This window comes from Ovis aries, chromosome 3, assembly GCF_016772045.2.
Source record: "Ovis aries strain OAR_USU_Benz2616 breed Rambouillet chromosome 3, ARS-UI_Ramb_v3.0, whole genome shotgun sequence".
Taxonomy (NCBI): domain Eukaryota; kingdom Metazoa; phylum Chordata; class Mammalia; order Artiodactyla; family Bovidae; genus Ovis; species Ovis aries.
This window is the reverse complement of record NC_056056.1, coordinates 33,497,364-33,525,342: the sequence shown is the minus strand read 5'-3', so window position 1 is coordinate 33,525,342 and position 27,979 is coordinate 33,497,364. Positions and strand designations below refer to the sequence as shown.

Genomic DNA, 27,979 nt, shown 5'->3' with positions numbered 1-27,979 from the left:
TTATCTTAATAAAACCTGGTTTTCCACATGTTCCATAGACTGTTGTCATTGAGTCACTAAGTCATGTCTGACTCTGCAACCCAGTGGGCTCTAATTCACCAGGCTCCTCTGTCCATGGCATTTTCCAGGCAAGAATACTGGAATGGGTTGCCATTTCCTTCTCTAGGGGATCTTTCCAGACCAGAGATCGAACCCATGTCTCCTGGCATTGGCAGGCAGATCCTTTATCACTGAGCTACCAGGGAAGTCCCATAGCCTAGCAGCCTGCAAATAATACATGAGTCATCTCTTCGCATGAGGTGGCCAAAGTACCGGAGTTTCAGCTTTAGCATCATTCCTTCCAAAGAACACCTAGAACCAATCTCCTTTAGAATGGACTGGTTGGATCTCTGCAGTCCAAGAGACTCTCGAGAGTCTTCTCCAACACCACAGTTCAAACGCATTAATTCTTCACCACTCAGCTTTCTTCACAGTCCAACTCTCATATCCGTACATGAGCACTAGAAAAACCATAGCCTTGACTAAATGGACCTTTAAGACTCTGATGCTGGGAGGGATTGGGGGCAGGAGGAGAAGGGGACAACAGAGGATGAAATGGCTGGATGGCATCACTGACTTGATGGACATGAGTTTGGGTGAACTCTGGGAGTTGGTGATGGACAGGGAGGCCTGGCGTGCTGCAGTTCATGGGGTCGAAAAAAGTCGGACACGACTGAGCAACTGAACTGAACTGAATACATTTTGTTGCATGAATGAGCAAAGATCTCTGCTATGCTGTGAAGTGCCCAGCTTTGAGAAGTACATTGGAAATGTGAATCTTCCTTTAAGAAGGAAATTGGCATAATTTTCATAATGAAAATTATGAAACCACCTCCTTGGACATAAAAGTATTTTCCTTCTGCCAGTAGGGTATTTAAATTCCCTCTGTGTACTGATAAGAAAACTGAATCAGGATTTTAGACAATCAGACTGAAGCTATTCTCCCAAGTAATATGCTACAGATTTCCCCTGTTCTATGTTTCTTCCAAAACATATGAAGAGGAAAAAATCTCATTAAATTATTTTTAATAACAGACCTGTGCTTACCCATCTGAGATTTAAATTTCATACTTTAAAAGATATTCAATTGTGAAAAACCATAAAATGTGACGAGTACATGAACCTAATAGTTAATAAACTGTACTTACTGTGAATCACTTCAGATGTAAGCAAACTCAAAGTAACATTTCTAATTTTGTAAAATTTTTCCTAACTCTGATATTTTCTTCAAAAGCAATGTTTTTAAAAGAGCAGATTTTAATTTTGTGAAAGCAGCTTCAATTTGTGGCCTCTCTTCTGCAGAAGGAGGGGCTTCCCTGGTGGTTAAGTGGTAAAGAATCTGCCTGCAGTGCAGGAGACTCAGGTTTGATCCCTTGGTCCAGAAGATCCCCTGGAGAAGGAAACAGCAACTCACTCCAGTGTTCTTGCTGGGAAATCCCATGGACAGAGGAGCCTGGCATAGCCTACAGTCCATGGTGCCGCAAAGAGTCAGACATGACTTAGCAAATAAACAATAACAACAAACAACTTCTACAGAAGACTATAACAAATTAGAATCAGATATGAGTCAGTCTGAGAATTTCTAAACTGAAACACAACACAGAACTTTGTCTATGCTTTGACATCTGTTGCATACTGGCTTTGTGATCCTAGACAACCTACTCACCTAACCATGTTCTCTTTTTTTAAAGAGCGAGCATTAGATGAAATCTTTAAGATACTGTTCATCTCTGAAATTTAATTAAATTATATCATTTAACTTCTCTAAGATGAAATCAACTGATCTGTAAAATGATCATAATTCTTGTCCTATCTTTTACACTTATTACGTAAGAGCATGTCATAAGCCTATTAAGTTAAGCCCATACAAGTTTAGAAAGATGGTAACAATGACCCTGTATGCAAGACAGCGAAAGAGTCATAGATGCAAAGAACAGACTTTTATACTATGTGGGAGAAGGTGAGGGTGAGACAATATGAGAGAATAGCATTGAAACATGTACATTACCGTATGTAAAACAGATGACCGGTGCAAGGTCAATGCATGAAGCAGGGCGCTCAAAGCTGGTGCTCTGCGACAACCCAGAGGGATTGGGTGGGGAGGGAGGTGAGAGGGGGTTTCAGGATGGGGGGACGCCTGTACACCCATGGCTGATTCATGTCGATGTATGATGAAAACCACCACAATATTGTAATTAGCCTACAATTTAATTAAATAGCCTAATTTTAATTAAAATTAAAAGTATATAAGTTGAGTTATATCTGAGTGGAAAAAGAAACTAAACCCATACAAATATAAGGTATATATGGTGAGTGTGAAAGTGAAAGTGAAATCGCTCAGTCGTGTCCAACTCTACCAGGCTCCTCCGTCCCTGGGATTTTCCAGTCAAGAATACTGGAGTGGGTTGCCATTTCCTTCTCCAATGCATGAAAGTGAAAAGTGAAAGTGAAGTCGCTCAGTCGTGTCCGACTCTTTGCGACCCCATGGACTATAGCCTACCAGGCTCCTCTGTCCATGAGATTTCCAGGCAAGAATACTGGAGTGGGTTGCCATGTCCTTCTCCAGGGCGTCTTCCCCACCCAGGGATTGAAACCGGGTCTCCTGCATTGTAGGCAGACGCTTTACTGTCTGAGCCACCAGGGAAATCTATGGTAAGTATAAGCCCATATAAACATAAGGTATTATTTTTCAAAACCCCACAAATCCTAGGCCTGGGTGAGTTTTACCAGGCACTCTCACCTGAGAAGAAAACATTGTCAGGTAAACAAATTTGCCTTTGCAAGTAAATCACCTTCCTGTCTCCTCTTTCCTGAATTCCAGTCCAGGGTGCATTTATCCCTAAGCCTGCCCAGGGCTGGCAGGGACCACTTCACATTGGCCTGGCTATTTACTCCTTTGTATACCCCCATGCTATCTCTTCCTTCTGCACCACAGTACGGAGCATAGTTTGGCACTGCCTGCTTCTCTTGTCTGCCTCCTCATCTGTTGAAGTTTATCTGTACTATATCTCAAACACTCAAGATCAGGCTTTTTGCCTTTCGGTATGATAATCATAAAAGAGACCTGTGCTAGAAACAGTGTCATCACCTTCATAATATAACCTCGGGATAAAAAGTAGTATACTTCCTGCAATTCCTGTTTTACTTAGTCTGAAGTAAGATGGTGTCAAATATGTGGAGATATCTAGAGAATTGGAATAAGTTAAGGACTAATATAGAGCTTCTCTTGTGGCTCAGCTGGTAAAGAGTTCACCTGCAATGCCGGAGACCTGGGTTCAATCTCTGGTTTGGGAAGATCCCCTGGAGAAGAGAAAAGCTACCCATTCCAGTATTCTGGCCTGGAGAATTCCGTGGACTGTATAGTCCATGGGGTCACAAAGAGTCAAGACACGGCTTAGTAACTTTCACTTTCAAGTACTAATATAGTTAATAAATCTGATATCAGTTATTCAAGCCATAAAAATGGGGAAGTTTTCCCAAGGAAGCTTATATAAAGATACTGATTCGGTTTTAATTTTTAAAACAATAAAGCCCTATACTAACTTATTGGTTCTCATAGCAGTTTGACCTCTCACTCAATCATCCTAACAACGCTGCACCATGGCCGGATAGTACAAAATGGAACAACAGAAGAATTACATATCTAGTCCAAAAGTTTATGGTAAAGCTGAAACAAGAGCACAGGTCATCGAACTTCTAGTTGAATAACTTTCTACTACACCCTGCTTCTACAAGTTACCATAGTAAGATGTTAAAAAAAATCACAAGTTGACTTTTAATCAAGTCTAGAGGGGAAAAAAGCTAGGGCAGAACTGAACAGAGTCATTAAATTGCTTGTTGTTTGTTAAAGATGAAATTCCCTACCTAGGGTGAACCTTCTCAGGTTAGGTTTTGGCTGCTGGGTTTTGGCTGTTTTTTATATTTTTAAAGCATAATCCTACTAGGTAAGAATATATTGAGAACTCTCTTTGAGTGAGTCATCAAATACTTTATTACAGAAAAGGGCAGTGTAATATACTGAGTTTCAGCAGAAACAAATGCTGCCTTATACCTTCTACTGCCCATGTCACTGGAGGAGGGTGGTTTCTCCATGATTCTGTGACTTGTCCCACTGGTTTTCTGGCCATTTTTCATGCTCTTAACCTTTGAACACCAGCCAACTCAGTGGTGTCAATAGTCATTCAAAACCAAAAGAAACAGTGTAAAGATTCAGAGGAACTTAGAGGCCCAAGTTTTGAAGATGAGTGATTACTTCTTATATATTATATCCATTATTCATGAGCATGACTGTTAAATAAAAAGAGAATAATTTTTAAAAAACTGACCTCAGCAAAGTTTTACACTGGGCAAAGTCTTATCGTCAGCATTCTTTGAAGTGTTGGTAGTGACCCAACATCTGTATTTTCTGAGCAGAGAGAGAATTGATACCTGTCCTACACACCCATCCTCCTCCCCATTGTTATTATACCAAAATGGATGCAGAACTCTAGGCGTATCAAGTACACATCATTCAGATGGGTAGCCTAGTGGCATCACCCCGTCATGCCTCTCTCCTTATTCCTGTTCGCCTCATCTAACATCAGGTCAGCAAATATAACCAAACATAACTACTATTCTTATTTTTCTTTCTCAAATTTGAACATACAGCCATGCAAGGGACTTCATTGGCTGTATGTTGGGTAGGGATCAATTTTGTCTTCATGAAACTTTGAAATCATCGGAGTTCAGATGGATAGTTATTTAGTTTGCATGGAAGAGAAAGGTACTGGGGGGGAAAAAGATGCTAATTAGAGAAAGTGAGTAGGCAAGTTTGCTATAATCCATTTTCCTTAAGAATCCTCAAAAACCTGGGGCAGGGGTTGAGGTAATAGTTGCCAACATAGATACCTAATATAGTAAAGCTTTGAGGTTGTTGCTGAAATACCCAAGGCATGTAGCCTGCTAGACCAGAAGTCTAGCAGAAGTTAGGAAGCAAGACATACAGACATGAGACAATGTATAAAAGTAGCAATCTCATTATCTCTTCATGTATCCTAGTTGAACATTCAGTTCAGTTCAGTCACTCAGCTCAGTTGTGTCCGACTATTTGTGACCCCGTGAACCACAGCATGCCAGGCCTCCCTGTCCAATACCAACTCCCGGAGTCCGCCCAAACCCATGTCTGTTGAGTCGGTGATGCCATCCAACCATCTCATTCTCTGTCGTCCCCTTCTCTTCCTGCCCTCGATCTTTCCCAGCATCAGGGTCTTTTCAAATGAGTCAGCTCTTCCCATTAGGTGGCCAAACTATTGGAGTTTCAGCTTCAGCATCAGTCCTTCCAATGAATATTCAGAACTGATTTCTTTTAGGATGGACTGGTTGGATCTCCTTGCAGTCCAAGGGACTCTCAAGCGTCTTCTCCAACACCACAGTTCGAAAGCATCAATTCTTTGGCACTCAGCTTTCTTCACAGTCCAATTCTTACATCCATACATGACCACTGGAAAAACCATAGCCTTGACTAGATGGATCTTTGTTGGCAAAGTAATGTCTCTGCTTTTCAATATGCTGTCTAGGTTGGTCATAATTTTCCTTCCAAGGAGTAAGTGTCTTTTAATTTCATGGTTGCAATCACCATCTGCAGTGATTCTGAAGCCCAAAAAAGTAAAGTCAGCCACTGTTTCCACTGTTTCCCCATCTATTTGCTATGAAGTGATGGGACCAGATGCCATGATCTTCGTTTTCTGAATGTTGAGCTTTAAGCCAACTTTTTCACTGTCCTCTTTCACTTTCATCAAGAGGCTCTTTAGTTCTTCACTTTCTGCCATAAGGGTGGCATCATCTGTATATCTAAGGTTATTGATATTTCTCCCGGCAATCTTGATTCCAACTTGTGCTTCCTCCAGCCCAGTGTTTCTCATGATGTACTCTGCATATAAGTTAAATAAGCAGGGTGGCAATGTAAGACCTTGACGTACTCCTTTTCCTATTTGGAACCAGTCTGTTATTCCATGTCCAGTTCTAATTGTTGCTTCCTGACCTGCATACAGGTTTCCCAAGAGGCAGGTCAGGTGGTCTGGTATTCCCATCTCTTGAAGAATTTTCCAGTTTCTTATGATCCATACAGTCAAAGGCTTTGCCTAATCAATAAAGCAGAAGTGGATATTTTTCTGGAACTCTTGCTTTTTCGATGATCCAGTGGATGTTGGCAATTTGATCTCTGGTTCCTCTGCCTTTTCTAAAACCAGCTTGAACATCTGGAAGTTCACAGTTCACATATTGCTGAATCCTGGCTTGGAGAATTTTGAGCATTACTTTACTAGCATGTGAGATGAGTACAATTGTTTGGTAGTTTGAGCATTCTTTGACATTGCCTTTCTTTGGGATTGGAATGAAAACTGACCTTTTCCAGTCCTGTGGCCACTGCTGAGTTTTCCAAATTTTCTGGCATATTGATTTGAATCTGAATTTGGCAATAAGGAGTTCATGATCTGAGCCACAGTCAGCTCCCAGTAGCACTTTCATAGCATCATCTTTCAGAATTTGAAACAGCTCAACTGGAATTCCATCACCTCCACTAGCTTTGTTCATAGTGATGTTTCCTAAGGCCCACTTGATTTCACATTCCAGGATGTCTGGCTCTAGTGAGTGATCATACCATCATGATTATCTGGGTCATGAAGATCTTTTTTGTACAGTTCTCCTGTGTATTCTTGCCACCTCTTCTTAATATCTTCTGCTTCTGTTAGGTCCCTACCATTTCTGTCCTTTATCAAGCACATCTTTCCATGAAGTATTCCCTTGGTATCTCTAATTTTCTTGAAAAGATCTCTAGTCTTTCCCATTCTGTTGTTTTCCTCTATTTCTTTGCATTGATCACTGAGGAAGGCTTTCTTCTCTCTCCTTGCTATTCTTTGGAACTCTGCAGATACTTATATTTTTCCTTTTCTCCTTGGCTTTTCGCTTCTCTTCTTTTCACAGCTATTTGTAATGCCTCCCCAGACAGCCATTTTGCTTTTTTGCATTTCTTTTCCATGGGAATGGTCTTGATCCCTGTCTCCTGTACAATGTCACGAACCTCCATCCATAGTTCATCAGGCACTCTATCAGATCTAGTCCCTTAAATCTATTTCTCACTTCCACTGTATAATCGTAAGGGATTTGATTTAGGTCATACCTGAATGGTCTAGTGGTTTTCCCTACTTTCTTCAATTTGAATCTGAATTTGGCAATAAGGAGTTCATGATCTGAGCCACAGTCAGCTCCCAGTCTTGTTTTTGCTGACTGTATAGAGTTCCTCCATCTTTGGCTGCAAAAAATATAATCAATCTGATTCCGGTGTTGACCATCTGGTGATGTCCATGTGTAGAGTCTTCTCTTGCATTGATATAAGCATCAGCAAAATACTCATATTGTATTTCTCTTCCTCGTTTGGCATGAGACTAGGAACAGGAAAGATTAAAGGGATAATTTGAGAAGCTAGTGCTAGAGTAACTGCCAGCAAGTTCCCTCTTGAAAGCAGTAGGTAGGTAATCAGGAAAAAGTGAATTAACAGCTTCTCCAGAGAAACTGATGTAAAGAATGGGAGCATTAAGATGGACCCTAGAGCTAAGATTTCTATGATGGAATAAGCCACACAAGTAGTAAAATAGATAAAAACCAAAGAGAGAACTAAGGAGGATAAAATGCTTTTCCTAGGTAATTTTTTTTAAAAGCCCATCTTTGTATAGGCATAGCCCTTTAAATTTTATAAAGTGCTGGAAGTAAAGGCTTTTCTTTCAGAAATGAAAACCTAGATGTGTATTAGAAGAAACACTTTTCTCATAAAAAATGCATCTATGGCTAGGGTCCCTAAGGGGGCCATTGCCACTGTCCCCTCTCTGAGGAGGAAGTGCTCTGGAAAGACGTGTGAAAAGATGAGGAGGAGCTGGATGGGGATGAGCCAGGAGCCAGATAATGCCACATCAGGGAGACCATGGAGTCTGACAGAGAGCCACTTTTCACCTCTCTCTCTCTCTCTCTCTCTCTCTCTCTCTCTCTCTCTCTCTCTCTCTCTCTCTCTCTCTCTCTCTCTCTGTGGCTCCAATAAAGTACAGGTTCTGCAGAACAGCCTTGTGAGTTGAGGCTACCTCCTTCCTGATCCAGGCTCTTCCTGTTGTTTCCCACACTGAAGAGATGCTTCTAACCTCACCGTAGGGCTGTCAGGAGGAATGCCTGTAGCTCTACCTTCACTTCCTGGAAAGGTCTAGATGGTTCCTGCGATAGCTGAGGTGTCTCGGTGGGAAAATATTTGAAATTCAGTACTCTTTGAATTGCTGATTCCTGAGATAAAATACTTTCATTTTAAATGATGACACCTTGATCTCTCTAAACCTGGTGAGGAGAATTCTCTTGGCCTCATCTCACACAGGGACTCCCAAGCTCATCTGTGCCCACCATGTTGTTTTAGCTTATACCTCCTGTCCTCACTCCAATGACAGGGTGCAGAGTGCAGCTCCGTCCTCCTGCTCTAGCCATCCACTCCTTTCCCGGCATTGTTCCAAGCCAGAAGATGTAGGGTGGGAGCAGGTACCAGTGGGAGAGATGTCCCCTGCCCCTAATGACTCTTTGGTTTTTATTTTAGAATGGAGATGCTGGGGAGAGACATGCACACATTAAGAAACAGACCAGATACATTACAGTTGTAGCATAAATCAGCCGCTGTGAATGGAGAGGGTGAGGGCCCACAGCAGTCAAACACCAGCTGGGACTGTGGGTGACAGAGCAGGTGCTCATTTCCTGTGTGCAAGTTGGCAGTTAGACCTCTGTGCCTGTGTTTAAAAAAATAAAAAGCACTCACTTTTTGTCTTTAAATATTAAAATGATTCAAACTGGAAGAAAAAAAGATATCTGTATGTTTAACAGTCAAGGTCAAGATCAGGAAAGCTTCCCCATCCCTCTGTCCAGCATCACCAGCATCATTACCCAGCTTAACTATATCACACATAGAAAGGAATATACTTGATATCCAAATAACCACCACCAGGAATTAACAGGGGTTAGTATTTCGCCATGTATTCGTCAGAGCTTTTTTTTCCTTAAAAATTTTATTTATTTATTCATTTTGGCTCATTGAGCCTCCTTTGCTTCATGCAGACTTTCCGTAGTTGTGGTGGGCTTCTCATTGCGGTGGCTTCTCTTGTTGCGGAGCACAGGCTCTAGCCACCCAGGCCTCAGTAGTCGCTGCACAGGCTCAGTCATGGCTCATCAGCTCTAGAGCATGGACTCGAGTTGTGGGGCACAGGGTTAGTTGCTCTGTGGCACGTGGAATCTTCCTGGACCCAGGGATAGAACCCATGTCTCCTGTCTCAGAAGGTGGATTCTTTATCACTATTCTTTATCACCAGGAAGTCTGAATTGTTCTTTTTTTATGTTTCAGCTAAAGCTCCAGCTCTATACCATCTCTTTCCCACTTGGTCCCAGAATTAGCCACTATCTTGCAGCTGTTGTTTATTATTCCTATTCTTATTTTATACTTTTATTACATAGGTTTATGTCTAGATTCAGTTCAGTATTATTTGGGGCTTGTGTGTGTGTGCTTAAATAGGATCCCACTTTTTGGGCTTCCCTGATGGCTCAGACAGTAAAGAGTCCACCTGCAATGCAGGAGACCTGGGTTTGATCTCTGGATTAGGAAAATCCCCTGAAGGAGGGCATGGCAACCCACTCCGGTATTCTTGCCTGGAGACTCCCCATGGACAGAGGAGCCTGGTGGGTCACAAAGAGTCAGACATGACTGAGAGACTCGGCATAGCACAGCATACAGTTCCTAATCTCCTACAATATTTTTTATACTCAATATTGTTTTGAGGTTAATCTGTGTCTGTACATATAAAGTCTAGTTCACTCATTTTAATTTCTGTGTGGTTTTAAAGTATGGAAGTAAAGCTGTCTGTAGTTTGTTTATCCATTCGACTGCTGATGGATGTTAGATTGTTTTCACTTCTTGGACCACTCTTTAATAAACTTCCTGTCTAAAATTTTGTTTGAATTCACAGACTCTCAAGAAAAAAAATACAATCACATTCAAGTAAAAAATGACTTCTTTGCATATTTTTTTGTGTATGTATGTGAAACAGCAGTATGAAAAGTTGAGGTCTTTTCATTTTAAAAAATTACTGGAATTTTTTTTTTCCAGTAAAACTAACACTTTGCCAGTAAACAACTCAAAAGCAAGATATATAGTGTGGTTTATTTTATGACCAGAAAGAGAGTCATAAGTACTTTCAGTTTCTAAATTACACATTTCTCAATTGTTTTAGGTTTTTTTCAACAAGCCAACATTGCTCTGATAATCCAAAGTCAAAACCACTTTAATTTTCTTATGTTGTTCATTTGTTTACTTTCATATATATACATATGTATGTATATAGTGATATAGTGATATAGTAAAGTCGCTCAGTCGTGTCTGACTCTTTGCGACCCCATGGACTGTAGCCTACCAGGCTCCTCTATGGGATTTTCCAGGCAATAGTACTGGAGTGGATTGCCATTTCCTTCTCCAGGGGATCTTCCCAACCCAGGGCTCGAACCCAGGTCTCCCACATTGTAGACAGACACTTTACCGTCTGAGCCACCAGGGAAGTCAAATCTGGGCCCACGGTAGTGAAAGTGCAGAGCCCTAACCATTCTACTGCCGAGGAATTCTCTAACTATCATATTTGTAATGTAGATATTGTGTTGTTCAAACACAGTAGGCTCTTAATTGAATACAATCTCCTATTTGGTAGGATTTATTCTTGAGCTCTGAGATAAAGGCCCAAACTAATTCTACTCAAGAGATGAGGAGAGGGAGTGGTACCCAGCCTCACTTTTATTTGACTTGTGTATTGTGTGGTCATTTCACTTCCCGTTGGCGATTCTGACCCATGAAATGCCCTCCACCTATCTCATCAAACCAATTAGACTTGAGGAAGCTGGACTTTATCCTGTAAACTTTACAGTGCAAAAAATATTTTCTTAATAAAAAGGAATAACTTGAGTGTTCTAAGAAAACATGAATGTTCTAAGAAGTTTTTCTTAGAACACTTGAATGTTTTAAAGAATACTTGAAAATATTCTTAAAGTTTTCTGTAATGTACTTAAAGTGCTTTTTAAAACGAACAATAATGTTTATATGTGCTAAGCTCAGGCTATAAAGAGAACAGTGTTTTTGAAGGAATGGATGTGGTTACCATTCTCTAATTCACTTAAAGAAGTATTTAAAAACACATGTAATATAGGTAGATATAAATGTGCTATGGTCATGCTACTTTGACAAGAGTATTATTTCAAGGGAACTGGAGTAACTTGAGAGAAAGGAAATTCAGGAAGATGACTCCTAGAGTTTTATGAAGTCCTGGGAGTTTCTCCCAAGTGTACATCTATATACTTGACCCTAAAGAGCATACCACAGACTTTGAAAATTGCACTAAGACATGGACCTTCACCCAGGTCCCAGACTGGTCGCTGGGTGGCACACATATGCAGTAGATCTGAATAGTATCAGAAAGACTTTGAAAAGGGAACCGAGGTTGAAAATATAATTCACAGTAGATGGGTCAGAACTTGTGACCTGAACCAAACTAGGTCAGTGGCTTGCTCAAATAAAAATATCAATATTTTCCACAGGATTTAAATAAGATCCAGAGTCTTATAATATTCAAATGTCAAGGATACAATCCAAACTTACATGGCATATGAAGAGTCAGGAAATCTCAATTTGCATGGGAAAAGGCAATCAATAGACATCAGTGATGACACAGATGTTGGAATTATTTTTTAAAAGCCACTATTATAAAAATATCTTGAGGGGAACTTTCCTGGTAGTCCAGTGGTTAAGACTCCCACTTCCAATGCAGGTTGGAACCTCAGGCTCTCCCTAAGGTCCCACATCCAGTTACACTGGAAGAGAGAAGTTGGTGGTATTAGATGTGTAACAAGGACTCTGCTGTTGGCAGGGGGGCAGCATGACCTTGTATGAAATGACTGCTTCTGTAGCAAACCTGTGAATAAGGGTGGAGGACACTTTCTACAAATCAGTTCAGAAAATATGTAGAATAAAGCAGAAGCAATAGGTTTTCACTCAAAGTACCTGCTAATTTTTGTTCTTGGCACACATTTCTCTAGGGCTTTTTAACAAAGTATCCAAAAATATTCTCTAAGTTTGTTGACTTTATAAAATCCTCTTATGTGTATATTTTGACATGAGTTAAATGAAGTTTTCCAGTTTCCTCTGACTAAAATATTGAAATCAATCTTGTTAAAATCTGCATGGTATTGGTACAGAATGCTATTCCTTTCTTCTCCCATTTCCACAGAACGGAGGGAACTTCCATTCCCCATAAGGATATAGTCTCTCTTTCCTCTCCCATTTCCCCAAGCAAACAGTGACCTATCTGATGGCTAAGAAGTAGAGAATAAGCTCTGAGACCTCCCTCTTCTGAAGTGGCAAGTCCTCCAGACCCACTCTCAGCTCCCCCATCTCCACAAGGGAGACCTGGAGATGCCCAGCTATGCCAGTGACTGGGTAAGTAGATTCAGTTCAAGGAGGATGACTGGGAAGCGCTTCTGGCTCACATCCAAACCACCATCTCTCTCTCATTCAGCTTTTCCAGTAATGAAGCTAATTTTGGTCTCCAGCTATCTGACTCCTGTGTCTGCTTTTCCATTCGTTGCCTCTTTGCAAAACTTAGCATGTAGTTGTTCCCTCCGAGAAAATTGTTCTTCTTTCACGGAGTAATATTACCATCTTGTAGCCTTCTGTGATTTGTATAAGCCATCTCATATTTTTCATATTCAAATTGGTCATCCTGTCCTATGTGGTTTTAGGATTTTATTTCATGCTTAGGGAGGTCATCTGTATCTCCATGTTATAAAATGATTTTCATTGATGAATCTAAATAGATAGGGTGTGTGCTTAATAGATACTTAAACTTGGTAACATTTTGATAGCCTGAATTGTACATTAAAATCAACAGGCTCCAGTACTTCCCTGGTGGTCCAGTGGTTAAGAATCCACCTGCCAATGCAGGGGCAGGTTTGACCCCTGGTCTGGGAAATAAGATCCCACATGTTGCCAAGCAACTAAGCCTGTGAGCCACAACTACTGCTGAGTCCACATGCTCCAGATAGAGCCCATGCTCTGCAGCAAGAGAAGCCGCCTCAATAAGAAGCCTGCTCACTGCAACTAGAGAAAGCCCACGTGCAGCGACAAGAGCCCAGGCACCACAGCAAAGACCCAGAGAAGCCAAAAATAATAAATAAATGAAATACTTTTTTTTTTTAATCCATAGCTCCTGCCTTAGAGGATTTGAAATTTTTTGCCTTTAAAAGAAAAATTTCCGTTTCATTCCAATGTCCTAGTCCTCCCCGTATGTTTATTCACACACACACACACCCCTTAAATTTTTTTGATGTCAGAAATATCCTTAGTTTTTATGAAGACATATATAGCGCCTGCCTTTGTGTTAAAATACTTTTTATTGTCATATATTTCATAGATCATACATTATATGTCGTCAAGCAATTTTAAACATGTTCTTTCTGTTTTGGACTTTTCTGTCTCAGTCAAGAATTAGCTAATTAGCTATTACTGAAACTGAACTGCATCAGGGTTTCCAACTGGGTAAACAGCTGTGCATTTCCCCCTCCTCTCTGCACACCCTCCTCTGATGTGCCCTGATACTGGCCAAGCCTTGGTAGCAACCAAAAAAAAAAACTATATTCCATAATAACTGTCACAGTCTTTGTGCCCAACCTTTATTTTGGTAAATGCACCAAGACACGTTTAGTCCACAATTCCACCGAATGTCTAAGATCTAGCATAGCATCAGACACCAGTGCTTAATAAATATTCATTTAATGGATATATGAATGAATGAATTCACAACAGAGTTCTTTTAAATTTTATGTACTCCTATGACATTGAAAATATAGCTTGCTTCATTAAATGGGAGTTATACCATTTGTACGGAACACATTCATAGACCTGTAATTATGGCAATATTCTCACTTCCTTAGTTCTATTCGTAGTTTTATACAGTTTGGACACCTCAACTTTCATGGACCCAGGAATATGTTATTCCCCTTGTAATACTTATTTCTCATCATGAACTCAAAGGGATTAAGATGAATTGAGTACCAATTAGGAAAAATTCTGTTTTGGGGGTTGAATCCTTAGGGATCTCTCCAGCTCCACCTCTATTGACTTTCTTTAAAAAAAATTATTACTAATTGTTATCATTTATTTTGGCAAGTGCAGGGTCTTTTTGCAGCTCACAGGCTTCTTTAGTTACAGTTCTTGGGCTTAGTTGTAGCTTGTGGGATCGTAATTCCCTGACCAGCGATGGAACCCAGGCCCCCTGCATTGGGTGCCTGGAGTCTTAGCCGCTAGACCACCAGGAAAGTCTCCTCCATTGACTTCCTGATGTTCTCTGAGTCACTTCTTCCTTTGGTGTTTCTGCTTCTAGATAGAGCATCTTCTCTCCAAGTGATCTGTCCTTGCCTCTCCTAACTGGAAACTTCCGCTGCTCAGTGTCCACTCAGCATGGAAGCAGCTCACCTCCACGCGTCTCAATTCCACCTCTCTCTTCTGTCGTTCCTGTCCTCGAGAGCCCCTGGTGAGCACTGTCCAGGTCCACTTAGTTCTCTGACTGACCCCCTTTGGCAGCAACAGTAGCTGCTGTTGGTGTCCATCTGAGACCACCTGCAGCTGCAGTAGACACTTGCCAACATGCTAACAGTGTCCCACCCCAAGTACCTGTGTCCTGTCTCTCTGGTTCTCAAATCTGATTCTTCTTCATTGTCATGTTTTCTGAAATCAACTATTTACGAAGTCTTTGCTCCCATGAATGTATTTTGCTCTATGTGTTTGCTGTTTTTTCAGCAATGATTCTAACATGGGGTGGTGGAGAAAGTAGAAATGTATTGAGTCTAGATTTCCACCCCAGGGTGTGTGTGTGTGTGTGTGTGTGTGTGTGTATAAGTAAGTGTGTAAATCAGTTCATTTTTTCCTTTTTTTGGCCACACTGCACAGCATATGAGATCTTAGTTCCCCCACCAAGTATCAAACCTGCCCCCTCAGTATTGGAAGCATAGAGTCTTAACCACTGGGAAGTCTCAGCTCTTTCTTTTTCTATAATTAAAAAAGAACATGCCTAAAGTTAGAAAATATGTATATCAAACAGCACAGAGAACAATTCAGACTCCTAATCTCATTTTCAAGAGGCAACAATTATTGCTAACTTTCTAATGTATTCTTCCAGAAATATTCCAAGTATAAAATGCACAAGTATCTAATATGGATTTCTTTTTTTACCTAAAGGAGAGCATAACATACAGTTTAAATTTCACCATATATATCATGGTTCACTCCAAATAGAGCTACTTTACTTTTTTCCCCATAACAATGTTCTATTTTGAAATGCCATAACTTACCTAACCTATCCTTTTGGGGCATTTGGGTTGTTTAACTCATTTGCTATCACAAACAGCTCTGCCTTGAACATCCTTGTTGTTGTTCAGCTGCTAAGTTGTGTCCACCTCTTTCTGACCCCATGGACTACAGCATGCCAGGCCTCCCTGTCCATCACTAACTCCTGGAGCTTGTTCAAACTCATGTCCATTGAGTTGATGATGCCATCCAACCATCTTATCCTCTGTCGTCCCCTTCTCCTCCTGTCTTCAATCTTTCCCAGCATCAGGGTCTTTTCTAATGAGTCAGCTCTTTCTATCAGGTGTCCAAAATATTGGAGCTTCAGCTTCAGCATCAGTCCTTCCAATGAATATTCAGGATTAATTTCCTTTAGGATTGACTAGTTTGATCTCCATCCTTATACACATATTTTTGTACAAGTACATTTTTGTTAACACTTAAGGTAACCAATGTCTCACCTTTTGATAGTTAGTGGGTAAAAAAGAATATTCTATTTCAATTTGCATGTCTTATATCTTAAGTTGGGTGTTTGTATATGTTTATCAAACTATTGATATTTCTTTGATTTTTTTGCCCATTTTCTTACTGATGTGTAAGATAAAAATTTTTTATGTTAAGATTAGCTCTTGATCTTCCCTAGTGGTCCAGTGGTTAAGAATCCTCCTGCCAACACAGGGGACATGGGTTCGATCCCTGGTCTGAAAAGATTCTGCATGTCGTGGGGAGGGGGCAACTAAGCCAGCGCACCACAATGAAGAGTAGTCCCTACTTGCTGCAGCTACTAGAAGCCTGCTCGCAACAGTGAAGACCTAGTGCAGCTGAAAATAAATAAGTAAATAGACAACATTTTTAAAAGATTAGCCTTACAGTCATAGTCTTACAAATATGTTATCTTTTGCCTTTTTATCCCAACAGTCTTTTCATCCCAAATTTAAAACTTTGTATACTTTCTAATTTATCATTTCCTCTCTGGCTTCTGGGTTTTGTGTCACACTTAGAAAAGCCTTCCTCACTATGAAATTATTTTATGAAACTCCTCGATAATTTCTCCAGGTATCTTCCCAGATTCTTTGTTACATTTAAAAGTCCAGTCTATCTAGAAATTATTTCAGCATAGCCATCAGCTCTGATGTTTGTCTTTTCTAATCTTGCCTTTTTGATCAATGACCCAGCTTCCTGGGGAGCTGCAGAAAAATCCAGATTTTCCAAACCCTTGGAGATGTGATGGAACCTGGCTGATGGACACATGGCTGGTATTGTAACCTAGAGCCCCCAGCTCCTCTCCTGTTCACTGAGTCCTGGGCCCAGATTCCAGCAGGGAACCTGGGCAGACCACTCTCACTGGAGCCTGTGAGCTCCAGGGGGCCCCACAGTGACCTGGCTGCCCATTTGACTGTAGCATGGGCTGTAACACTTCCTCTGTAAACTCAGCCTGGCTCCCTTCCTCTCTTCTCTCCCATTCCGTCTGTGCACAGCCCTGCCAGCTCTCCTCTGAGGACATTTGCATCATGCGGCAGCAGCTGGGCTCTTGAGGACAGCTTCACTGAGCCATGGTCTGCTCAGCTGCCCCTGTGCTGCTCCTGGCCATGACTCTCCCTCTGGTGGAGCCACCAGCTGCCCGAGCATCCCAGCCTGTGAGTAAGCCTGGGTGAGGACCATGAGAAGGTCTGCAGAGATGACAGTAGGGGCCTCTGGGTGTGAGAGGCAGCACGGTGTAGGATGAATGGATGGGTGGATGGGAGAGGGCTGGAGGGAGAGGAAGTCATGCTTTAAAAAAAAAAAATTATTTATTTGCCTGAGCCGGCAAATCTTAGCTGCAGCATGTGGGATCCAGTTCCCTGACCAAGGACTGAACCCAGGTTCCCAGAACTGGGAGCACAGAGTCTTAACTACTGGACCACCAGGGAAGCCCCTGTAACATATTTTTTTAAAGAGGATGGTTTTTTTTTTTATGAGAGTTCAGGCTAATTTTTCAGAGTGTGAGGATAGCTTTTGTTTCTTTATTTGAATTCCTGTGAACACCACTGATGCCTGCTGCACTTTAGGTTAAGGCTCTTCCAGTCAAGCTTGCCACTTAAAAATGAAAATAAAAGCTGGCCAAATTTGGGAGCCATTGGCATAGAGGAGGAGAGAATCTGAGGAAAGTCAGCAGTGTCTAGTCTGGCACTTTATGATTGGTGTGCTCTCCCAGGTGGATATCTATCTGTCTCTAGCCACATACTCATCTAGAGCATATCTGTTTCTAGACTAACCTCCTCACACACATGCAGTTTTCAGAGAGGAAGGTGTGGGTGAGGAAATATTTACACACACCAGAGACCTAGGTAATGCTTCTGCTTACCCTCATGGCAATTGCTATGGAGGGAATAATCCCCAAGCTTCCCTGATAGCTCAGTTGGTAAAGAATCCACCTGCAATGCAGGAGACCCTGGTTCGATTCCTGGGTATGGAAGATCCTCTGGAGAAGGAATAGGCTACCCATTCCACTCCAATATTCTTGGGCTTCCCTGGTGGCTCAGCTGATAAAGAATCCGCCTGCAATGCGGGAGACCTGGGTTCAATCCCTGGGTTGGGAAGATCCCCTGGAGGAGGGCACAGCAACCCACTCCAGTATTCTTGCCTGGAGAATCCTCATGGACAAAGGAGCCTGGAGGGCTACAGTCCATGGAGTCGCAAAAAGTCGTGGAGGGACTTAGTGCACACACACAGACTCACAGACCCAGGGATGGGTACATTCAGGAAGGAATTAAGCAAAGCTTGTTGACTCTCCAGGGTGTGCCTGGTTCCTGGGTTCAAGCAGGCCTTGCTGGCCTGGGAGGGATCCCTGGGGCTGCAGTCAGGCACCTCCTACCAGAAGCTGGCTTTCCCCTCCTGCTCTGCCCGCTTGATTCCAGTCAACAAGAGGAGCTCCGAGAGACCACATCACAGCAGATTAGCCAGGCTGCTCCCCCAGTGGCTTAGAGAAGAAGATGTCCCCAGAGAAAGGCAGGGTTCAGCTCTCCCCAGAGTCTTCCTGTGCTCTGTTCCAGGGACAGAGGCAGGCTCGAGGGGGATCAGGGCCACAGCTGGACCCCGAAAATGGAGCAGGTGGTGAGTGGATGAATGGGAGGGTGGGGAGCAGGGAACGAGGGAGAAAGAAAGGTCTGGGAGAGGCACCGCTGAGGGAGAGGGCAGGGAGGGTCAGAGAGAGACGGTCTGGCACTGGTCACAGGCGTCAAGGCAGCTCTCTAGCTGTGAGGTCTTGACAAAACCTTTTCCTCCTGGAGAGTCTGTGTAAGGGGGGTTGTTGGGAGGGCGACATGAAGCGGCATGTGTGATGGGTGAGTGGAGACCATCTTCCTGGGTTCTGTCTGCATGGACCTGTCTGCATGGGCTGTGGGAGGAGGAAGATGTGATGTCTTCGGGTTCCTGGAGGGGACAGCTAGTGTCGGGTCCGCAGCAGCTGCTCCTTTCCCTCCAGCTCTCCCCTCTCCTGCAGAACTGGTCCTGATCTCCGTCTACGTACAGCTGGACTTCTCCGATGACCCCTGGCTGGCGGCACTCTCCCAGCCACTGACTGTCCTGGCTGCCTCGGCTTCCTCAGCCCCAGTGACTCTCACTGGCCTCAACCTCACAACAGGTGGGGAAGAACCTCTCCTGACCCCTGGCCTTTCAGTGGCTCTTAGCTGCTCAGGTGGGAGGGGGTGCTCAGGGTGTGAGAGCCCAGCCCTCCCACAGCGCCCTGGTCTGAGATACTGCGGGGAGCCCCTCCCTATTTCTTGGAGGGTCTACATGCCCAGCTTCTTCCCCACCTCCCATCGGACAGACCTTCCCTTCCTGCTCCATGTCCCCATCTTCTAAACTTTGGCAGAGGCCCAAGGGGCAGATGATGCTGAGCTGGGGCTTCTCTGCTCCCACCTTGGATGCCTTTGCCCAGCACGCTCTGCTGCTTTGAACCCTGGCTGGGAAAGCAGTGACTTTGGATTATCTGGATTGTCTGATTGTTTCTGGATTGCTCCAGAAACCCAGCCTAGGGCCTCGCAGACAGCAGGCATCAGGCTTTCCCGGACACCCTGCTCACTTCTCATTTCCCTTCCTTCTGTCACAGAGTGCAATGTCACCCACAACGGGTGCAGCTACTGTGCTTGCCTCTCTGGGTACCAGTGGAACTCCAGCATCTGCAGCCATCACCAGCCCTGTCAAACCTCCATCAAGCACCGGCCATGTGGCTGTCTTGTCCTGAACCCTACTGAAGTCGGGTACTGCCAGCTGCTGCCACCCGGTGAGGAGGGCTGGGAACTTGGAAACCAATAGCCCCGAGTGAACAAAACCCTCTCTGTGTTTTTTCCTCTCTGACGGCTGTATCTCTGCCAGCTGGTCCAAGCCCAGCGGCTCCTCTGGGTGAGAGAAAATGCCAGGTATCACAGCAGATCACAGGCCCCGCGCCTGGGGCAGGAATAGTGAGACTAACAACAACAGGGCTCTGGAGACAGGTGGACAAGGAAAGTTTCCTTTCTGGTGGAGGGGGAAGTCCTAGGTCAAAAAGCTTCCCTGTGTGGTTCCTACTGACAGATAGGGTCTTCCAGGCTAGACTGCAGCAGCCACATTCCTCCAGGGACAAAACAGGACAATTAGTGTTGGGTGGGGAAGGAATGAGGAGAGATGGGCTTCAGAAAATGGGGGAGGAGGGCGAGGCTCCAGGGCCACGAGCTCCTGTTCCGGGGGTTCTGTCTCCTGCCTCCTGCAGTCCCCGCAACCCTGAGCCTTGACTCCTGGCTGCAAATGCCTGGCAACACGCTGAACCTGACCCTCCTCATGAACCAGGAGACCACAGACCTGAACTGGTTCCTGTGGCCCCCAGGAAGCCCCAGCCCCGTCCTCCTTCAGGCAGGGACCTGAGGGTCCTTGACCTCCAGCCAGGGCCGGACTGTCCTCAGCATCATCAACATCTCCCATAGATGGGCAGGTAGCCCGCCTGTCGCTCCCTCCTCCTCTCCTGCCTTCTCGCTCCTCCCCTTCTTTCTTCCCTCCTCTTCCTCTGCTCCCCTCCGACTCTTCCTCCTCCCTCTCTTCTCCTTCCTTCTTGTCTTTCCTCCTCTTCATTTTCCTTCTGTCCATTTATTCATTCTGGGGAAACGAAGGCTAAGAGGCCCATGGATGTGAAGAATTTTGATGAGAAAACACCAAAAGTGTGGTCTCAACTTCACCTGAGGACAGATGCGGGCTTTTCTTCGTGATGCTGAGATGGCAGCGGGTAGTGCAGGCAGAGCATCTCCTGGAGACAGGGAGGTTCATCTTAGGATGCATGGCAACGGGCTCGTGACAAAGCGTCAGGATCTCCTCTTCCTCCCAGCAGTCCTTGAGACAGAGATCTTTCCTGCTGGGGTCTAGCTCAGGCTGGATCGAGAGGGCAGACCTAGGGAGTGGCTGGGGAGGCAGGAGGGACTCTGCAGTACAGGTGGGGGCTGAGCAGCTGGGAGGTGCAGCAGGCGTGTGTCTGCAGGTGAGTACATATGCCGCTTCGAGGCCCAGGGATTCAGGTGGGAGCTGCACCAGGGTGAGGGTGCCCCTGCAGGCAACAGATGTGACTGGGCTCCCAGACCAGCTCTCCGTCTCCTGTGCCGCCTCCCCCGGCTTCCAGCTGAGCTGCTGCACCCCCAGTGCACATCTGGGCTACACGGCTTCCTGGAGCCCCAGAGAGGGCGGCCAAGGTATGGAAAGGGGCCGACTGTCTCGGGGGTCCAGGAAGAAGGGGCAGCTAGTTGCCTCCAGGCAGCTGGGGCTTCAGCTCCCAGGAAACAGGCTGCAGTTCAACCTGGGAGTTCCAGGTCCAATACTGGAACTCCAAAACAATACTGTTTTGACCCCAGCTCTGTTCAACAATAACCACATGTGTGTAGACAACTTTCACATCATGCTGTCATCCACACGATCTCCTAGAACCCACCCAATGCTACTGTGCAAGCTTCCTCTGATGATGGTCCCATTTTACAAATGAGTCCACTGTGGCTTCAGGGCCTGGAGCTTATAAGACACCCCCGACACACCATCAGGGTCTCCCGGCCCCAAATCTCAGCTCAGCCTGCAGTAGTCTGCTGCCCATATACCACTCAGCTTTTCTCCACTGTTTCATCTGCTTCTGAAATTGCTAGAAAGACCCCAAGGGATCTAGGCATGTCCCTGGTCCAGAGACCATTCCCTTCTCATGTCCCCCTCAGCCTCTGTATTCAACACGCCAGACTCCCAGTGCTTCATGCTGGCTGTGCAGCACTGCCCTACAGCCAACACCACGTACATTTGTGAGCTGCAGAGCCTGGGTCTGAGCCCTCTCAGGGTCACTGTCTCTGTCACCATCATCCAGGGTACGTGGGGCCTGGGATCCAGCCAGCCATCCTCTCACTGCCCACCCTGGAAGTTCCCCCTGGGGAACTGAGCTGGATAACACAACCAGACTCCAAAGCCTGCAGGAGTTTCTGCTCAAGGAAAGGCTTGGGCTTGAATGCGCTGCTAAGCCCTCCCTGATGTCATTTTCAGATGGAGACACCACCTGCCCTGAGGACTCCTCAACTGTTGCCTGGAACGTCACCAAGGCTGGCCATGTGGCACAAGCCCCGTGTCCCGGGGACAGGACGGGCACAGTAAAGAGGCCCTGTGGGCCTGATGGGGTCTGGGGACCCATCCACAGCAACTGCACAGACACGGGGCTCTTGGCTCTGCTCCTCAGAGCCCAGGTAAATCTTCTGACCCTGCTGCCCATGTACCCCATCCTCCATGATCTATCCCTTCCTCACTCAGGACCCAGCTTTAGAGTCCTTTCCCCCCAAGGCCCAGCAGGAAGGTTATTCAGCTTCTCTGAACTGGAGCCCTAGCAGAGCCAGGAAGTAGGTGTTGAGACCCTACTACCCAGTGTTGGTGCAGTCCCAAATCTTCATGCCCTCAGGTATCTGCTCCACAAACCCTGGTGTGAATTCATCCCACATGGCTTGTTCCCCTCTCTGCTTCCTGCTCCCTTGGGATGGGGTGTGGGGAGAAAGAAAGGAGGTGCTGGGCCGGGAAGGAGGTGGCCCCTCCTTCTTGACGGCTCACCCACTCCCCTCCTACTGTCTTATCTGTCTCAAGCTGCTACAGGCAGGCCAGGGCTGGCCTGAGGAAGAGGTGTCACAGATCCTGGCTCAGCTGCAGGAGCAGGTAGAGGCAGTGACCTCCCCCTCTGACTTACTGGCCCTGGTGGGCACCATGACAGTCCTGGCCAAGGTGGTGGCAGACACCGGAACACAGCTCAACTGCAGCGCCCTGGAGGTGAGATCTCTGAATCACAGCAGGGGCCAGCTGGGTAGTATGGGCAGGAAGCTCTTCCCCCAGGCATTTCTGTCCCTCTGACATCACCATAGGCTGTCAGATGGCAGACCTTTCTAGAGTCCAAGTGTCTGCTCTCCTGGTCCCTTTCTCCTCCTGCATATGCCAAGGCCGTGGAGTGTGGAGAAGGCCTGATGCTGGGAACACACGGGAGGCTGGGGAAAACAGGAAGGGGTGTGGAAACAGGAGTTCAGAGGTGTTCGTGTGTGTGCAGACATGTAGACTTGATCTGAATCCCCCCAGGCCCACATACAAGGTACCTGCATGAAGATACTCAAACGCACTTGGCTTTGCGGGACCCACCTAAACCAGCTCTCAGAATAGGCACCAGGTGGTGACCCCTAAGCTGCAGCCAAAGGAATAACCAGGGACAATGACCCGGCACACCCTTCATGTCTAGAACATGCATCACCTGTGGCTGCAGACATGCAGGCAGTCCTCTACTTCAGAGCGTGTGCCCTCTACCACTGGGCACCACTCCTAGCTTTACAGACCTGGAGGAGCCCCCTTAGGACATTAGAGGCCCCAAGGGATGGAAGGGGGAGGGGGGTTGTCATACAGAGGGGTGGGGTGTTCCTCAGGAGCCACATATTGAAGGCACCCCAGCAGTTGGCTGAACAACCCCCCACCCTTCCCGATTAGAAAGGCTCTCTTCACAGGCCTGTCTTCCTCTCCCTCTTTATCCCCATCCTTGGGTCCTGAGCTAGACTTGGAAGGATGGGTTTGGGGTCTGTGGTTCCCAGCGCCCCAGCTCAATGCTGTGGGCTCTGGCAGCCAGGCCTCATCTCTCTATTGGGTGCTGCAGGCTGTCCTGAAAACCACAGACAAGGTCCTTGGCATGAATTCCAGCTCTCTGTGGACCCTAGCCCTGAGGCAGATGCCCTCGGTGGGCTCCAGTCTCCTGCTGGCAGTGGAGACCCTGGCACACAGCCTGTGCCCACAGGACCAGCCCTTCTCCTTCGTCTTGCCCAACGTGCAGCTGCAGAGCCAGCTCCTCGAGCCCACATTTCCAGCTAACTACAGAGTCTCCTTCCCTACTCAGCCCCCACTGCAGGCATGGATTCCCAGGCACTCATTGGTGCCCCTGCGCCATAATGGAACCAACGTCAGTATTACTAGCCTGGTGCTGCAGGAACTGGACCACCTTCTGCCCTCAAACTATGGGCAAGGGCTGGGGGACTCCCTCTATGCCACTCCTGGTCTGGTCCTCGCCATCTCCATCATGGCAGGTGGCCAGGTCTTCAAGGAGGGAGAGGTCATCATGGACTTTGGGTACATAGATGGCAGTCCCCACTGTGTCTTCTGGGACCATGATCTCTTCCAGGGTAAGGGAGGCTGGTCTGATGCAGGGTGCCAAGTGCAGGCTGCCAGTGCCAGCCCCACCACTCAGTGTATCTGCCGGCACCTCACTGCCTTCTCCATCCTCATGTCTGGACACACGGTTCCAAACAACCCCACCCTGGAGCTGCTGAGTCAAATGGGCTTGGGAGCCTCCATTCTAGCACTGCTCCTGTGCCTGGGCGTGTACAGGCTGGTGTGGAGGTTTGTGGTGCGGAACAAGGTCGCCTACCTACGCCACTCGGCCCTGCTCAACATGGTCCTCTGCCTGCTGGCCGCAAACGCCTGCTTCCTAGGAGCTCCACTCCTCCCTGCGGGGCCTCACAGTCCGCTCTGCCTGGCTGCTGCCTTCCTCTGTCATTTCCTCTACCTGGCCACCTTCTTCTGGATGCTGGCTCAGGCCCTGATGTTGGCCCACCAGCTTCTCTTTGTCTTCCATCAGCTGTCCAAGCTCCGAGTACTCTCCCTGATGGTGCTCCTTGGCTACCTGTGCCCGATGGGTTTAGCAGGTATCACCCTAGGCCTCTACTTACCCTGAGGGCAATACCTGAGCAAGGGGGCATGCTGGCTGGACAAGAAAGGAGGAGCACTCTATACCTTCGTGGGTCCAGTGCTGGCCATCGTGGGCGTGAATGGGCTGGTACTCACCATGGCTGTGCTGAAGCTGCTGAGACCCTCGCTGTCAGAGGGACCCCAGGTGGAGAAGCGCCAAGCCCTGTTGGGGGTGATCAAAGCTCTGCTCATCCTTACACCTATCTCCGGCCTCACCTGGGGGCTGGGCCTGGCCACTCTGCTAGAGGAAGTCTCCATAGTCCCTCACTACCTCTTCACAGTCCTCAACGCCTCCCAGGTGGGTGACACGGTGGCAGCCATGCTCTTTGCCCTGTTAGACAGCCTGGGTCCCTGCCAGTCCCTTCTCAAGGAGGTATCACAGTGGAGCAGAAAAACACAGGTGCCGGAATTTTAAAAGGGTTAAGTCTGTATCCTAGTTCCTCCACGGACTGCTAGGTAACTTTAGACAGACTTCTTTGAGCTTTGGTTCTCTCATCTGTAAAATATCTGAAATTGCTATTGAAGTCAGGGAATTGCCAATACCCTATCTTTTGATATTCATCTTCCTCATAATAGTAAGAAAAGCATCTGAAATGGATCCTATGCATCAAGTGATGTTAATGCTCAGAACTGAGATGGGAAGCCTCAGGATGGGAATTAGGCGAAAGGACAGAGGTTGAAGGAAGAGGAAGGGCAATGAGTTGATTTCAGTTGATTCCTTCCTCCTTGACTAACAGATCCCCATATCCCTCTTTTCAGGGTGTCTTCATCTTACTGTTTGGTTGCCTCATGGACAAGAAGGTGAGTCTGCTCATGTCCCCATGCCTGACTTGCCCTGGAAGGCCGTGCATAACAGCATTCACCCCTCCTGCAGGTCCAAGAGGCTTTACGCAAACGCTTCTGCTGCAGCCACCCCCCCAGATCCACCATCTCCTTGGTGAGTTGCTGCCTTCAAGTTTTACTTTGACCCCTGAAAGCAGGTCAGAAGTAGATGTTCCACAGCCTTTGGAGGAGACAGGTGCAGCTAGAATCCAAGAGAAGACTGGGGATTTAGGGCCAGCTCTCCAACAGCGGAGAAAGCAGCCCAGGCAGAGGACAGATTTCGGTTCCTGGGCTCCTGATTGTATCCTGGACTCCTGGTAACTCTGGATTGTCCCTTATTCCCCCTCTGAAAATCTGCCTCCAGTTGGCATTTGAAAAGTAAGATAGGTATGCATGGGAGTCACTGCAGCTGGGAGCAAAGTTCCTAGGATTTCTGCTGCCCAGGCAGGAAGGCACGTGAAAAGGTAGAAATGGATACAATCCATCAAAGGAGAGATGGCAATAATAATCACTCTGCAATTGGGCCTCTCCACCCCTTCAGGCTTCCCTGGTGGCTCAGATGGTAAAGCATCTGCCTGCAATGTGGGAGACCTGGGTTTGACCCCTGGGTTGGAAAGATCCCCTGGAGAAGGAAATGGCAACCCACTCCAGTACCTTTGCCTGGAAAATCCCATGGGCAGAGGAAGCTGGTAGGCTACAGTCCATGGGGCTGCAAAGAGTTGGACATGACTGAGTGACTTTACTTCACCCCTTCCTAGGCCACAAGTGAAACCTGCATCTCAGCAAATAGCAAAGGAAGAAGTAAAGATGCCAGGTGAAAATGAAGCATTCTTAGGGGCAGTGCGCATAGCGTGTGGTGAGGCTGAGTGCACGAAGGGCTTTCCAGCAAAGCTCTAAAAGGAGAACTCCTCTTTGTATACCTGTCCCAACCCAATTGTGGAAAACAGACTTCTTCAAGTGGACGTTTCTAGATGGGCTGAAGGTGGAGGCCTCAGATGTGGATAGCATCTCCTATTGCTTTCCCAGAAAGGTGGAGGAGGTGTCACCACCACCAACCCTTGACGCAGTTCACTCTGAAAATTCCTTTTCACACAATCAAAATTGTAATCATCCTGAAAAACCATTGTTTTGAAGGAACTGCTATTGGTGAGCCTGGAGTGCAGAGGGGAGGGGGGCCTGCTGAGGCTTCAGGGAGAGCTCCTTGGTGGGGAAGACAGAAATTCTGAGTGACCCACAGGCAGAGCTGGTGTTCCTTCAAGGAAGCCGAAGGTATGTCCTTGAATCCAGGGATGGGTCCTGGCCAATGACCTGAACCCTTTCCCCCTCCCAGAGCTCAGCCCGTGGGAAAGGTAGCCCTCTGTTTCCCATTAGTCACACTCGTTTCTCTTATAGTCATCTGTCTCCACCCCAAACTATCCAAGCAAGAAAAGCATGAAAAACTAGCAGAAGCTACCTAATGAATAAGCCTGCCTTTGCTGTAAAAATGATCACCAAAGTAATTACCAGCAAAACTATCTCAACCAGGTTTTTAACTCAGCAACAGTTTATGTTACAGACATATTTGATAAAAATTGTTTTATTTGAACTATTCAGTGATTTCTTGTCTAATTATTTCTTCCCTATAATTACAAAGAAAGGATGGCTTTAAAAAAAAAGGATGGCTTAATTGAAAGGAATGCCGATCTTCCAAACATTGGAGGCAAAGGACAGAATTTGGTTTCTTTTCAAAATATAGGAAAAAGTGAAGTTAATAGGTCTCTCTTTCTTTAAGCTTTATGAAACACATTACTATATGTAAGTTTCATACATATGTGTGTATATAGAAAGTCATTGATAGAAGACATTCTTAAGCAGAAGGTGTCAGCACTGGAATCAGTGGGGGCTTTGTTTGCCTTGCTGGTTTCCCTGACAACAGAATCATGTCTCAATTTCACTTTTAAGTTATTAACATTTACAGTCTTAATTGTTTTAATTATAATTTTTTAAAATTCAAGTAATATAGAAGCAGCAGATTCCTTTTCTGAGCATGCTTCCAAACATACATGTGTTCTCGTCTTCCTTCTCAGATGATTACACATACTCAAGGCACGCTCTGCTGCTAACAGCACACTTCAGAACAGATAAATGAAATGACATTAAGCCTTTGCTTACTTGGCTTTCATCATTAAAAAAAAAAAAAGTGGAATAAAAAGAATGCTCTGGAGGTAAATCCAAGAAGGCGAGATTTAGCAGCAATTGTATTTCTAGTAAGAAGGCTTAAAGAAATAAGTAAACAAGTGCACAGATAAACGTGCAAAGGATGTGTACTCTGTTTACACCTTTAAAAAAGAGGCACTTGGTGAAACCAATTAGGATATATCCATCCCAAGGAATGCTGTGTGGTCACTAAAAATGATGACACACAGCTACAACTACCAAAATGAAACAATATTTAGGCTACATATCTAAGTAATATAAAAG

The 27,979-nt window shown here is 45.7% G+C and overlaps 1 protein-coding gene across 1 annotated transcript; it reads left to right on the top strand.

The window, feature by feature from the left end:
• The first annotated feature begins 13,846 nt into the window (after positions 1-13,846).
• On the top strand, positions 13,847-27,108 carry ADGRF3 (adhesion G protein-coupled receptor F3). The gene is given in 15 exon segments (XM_042245889.2): positions 13,847-16,725; positions 16,948-17,106; positions 18,502-18,562; positions 18,951-19,091; positions 19,560-19,746; positions 20,179-20,417; positions 20,955-21,006; positions 21,008-21,162; positions 21,670-21,813; positions 21,986-22,182; positions 22,571-22,750; positions 23,613-24,995; positions 25,457-25,498; positions 25,572-25,634; positions 26,278-27,108. Coding segments are annotated over 14 exon segments (2,988 nt in total). The 5' UTR covers positions 13,847-16,725; positions 16,948-17,022; the 3' UTR covers positions 26,338-27,108.
• The last annotated feature ends 871 nt before the right edge of the window (positions 27,109-27,979 follow it).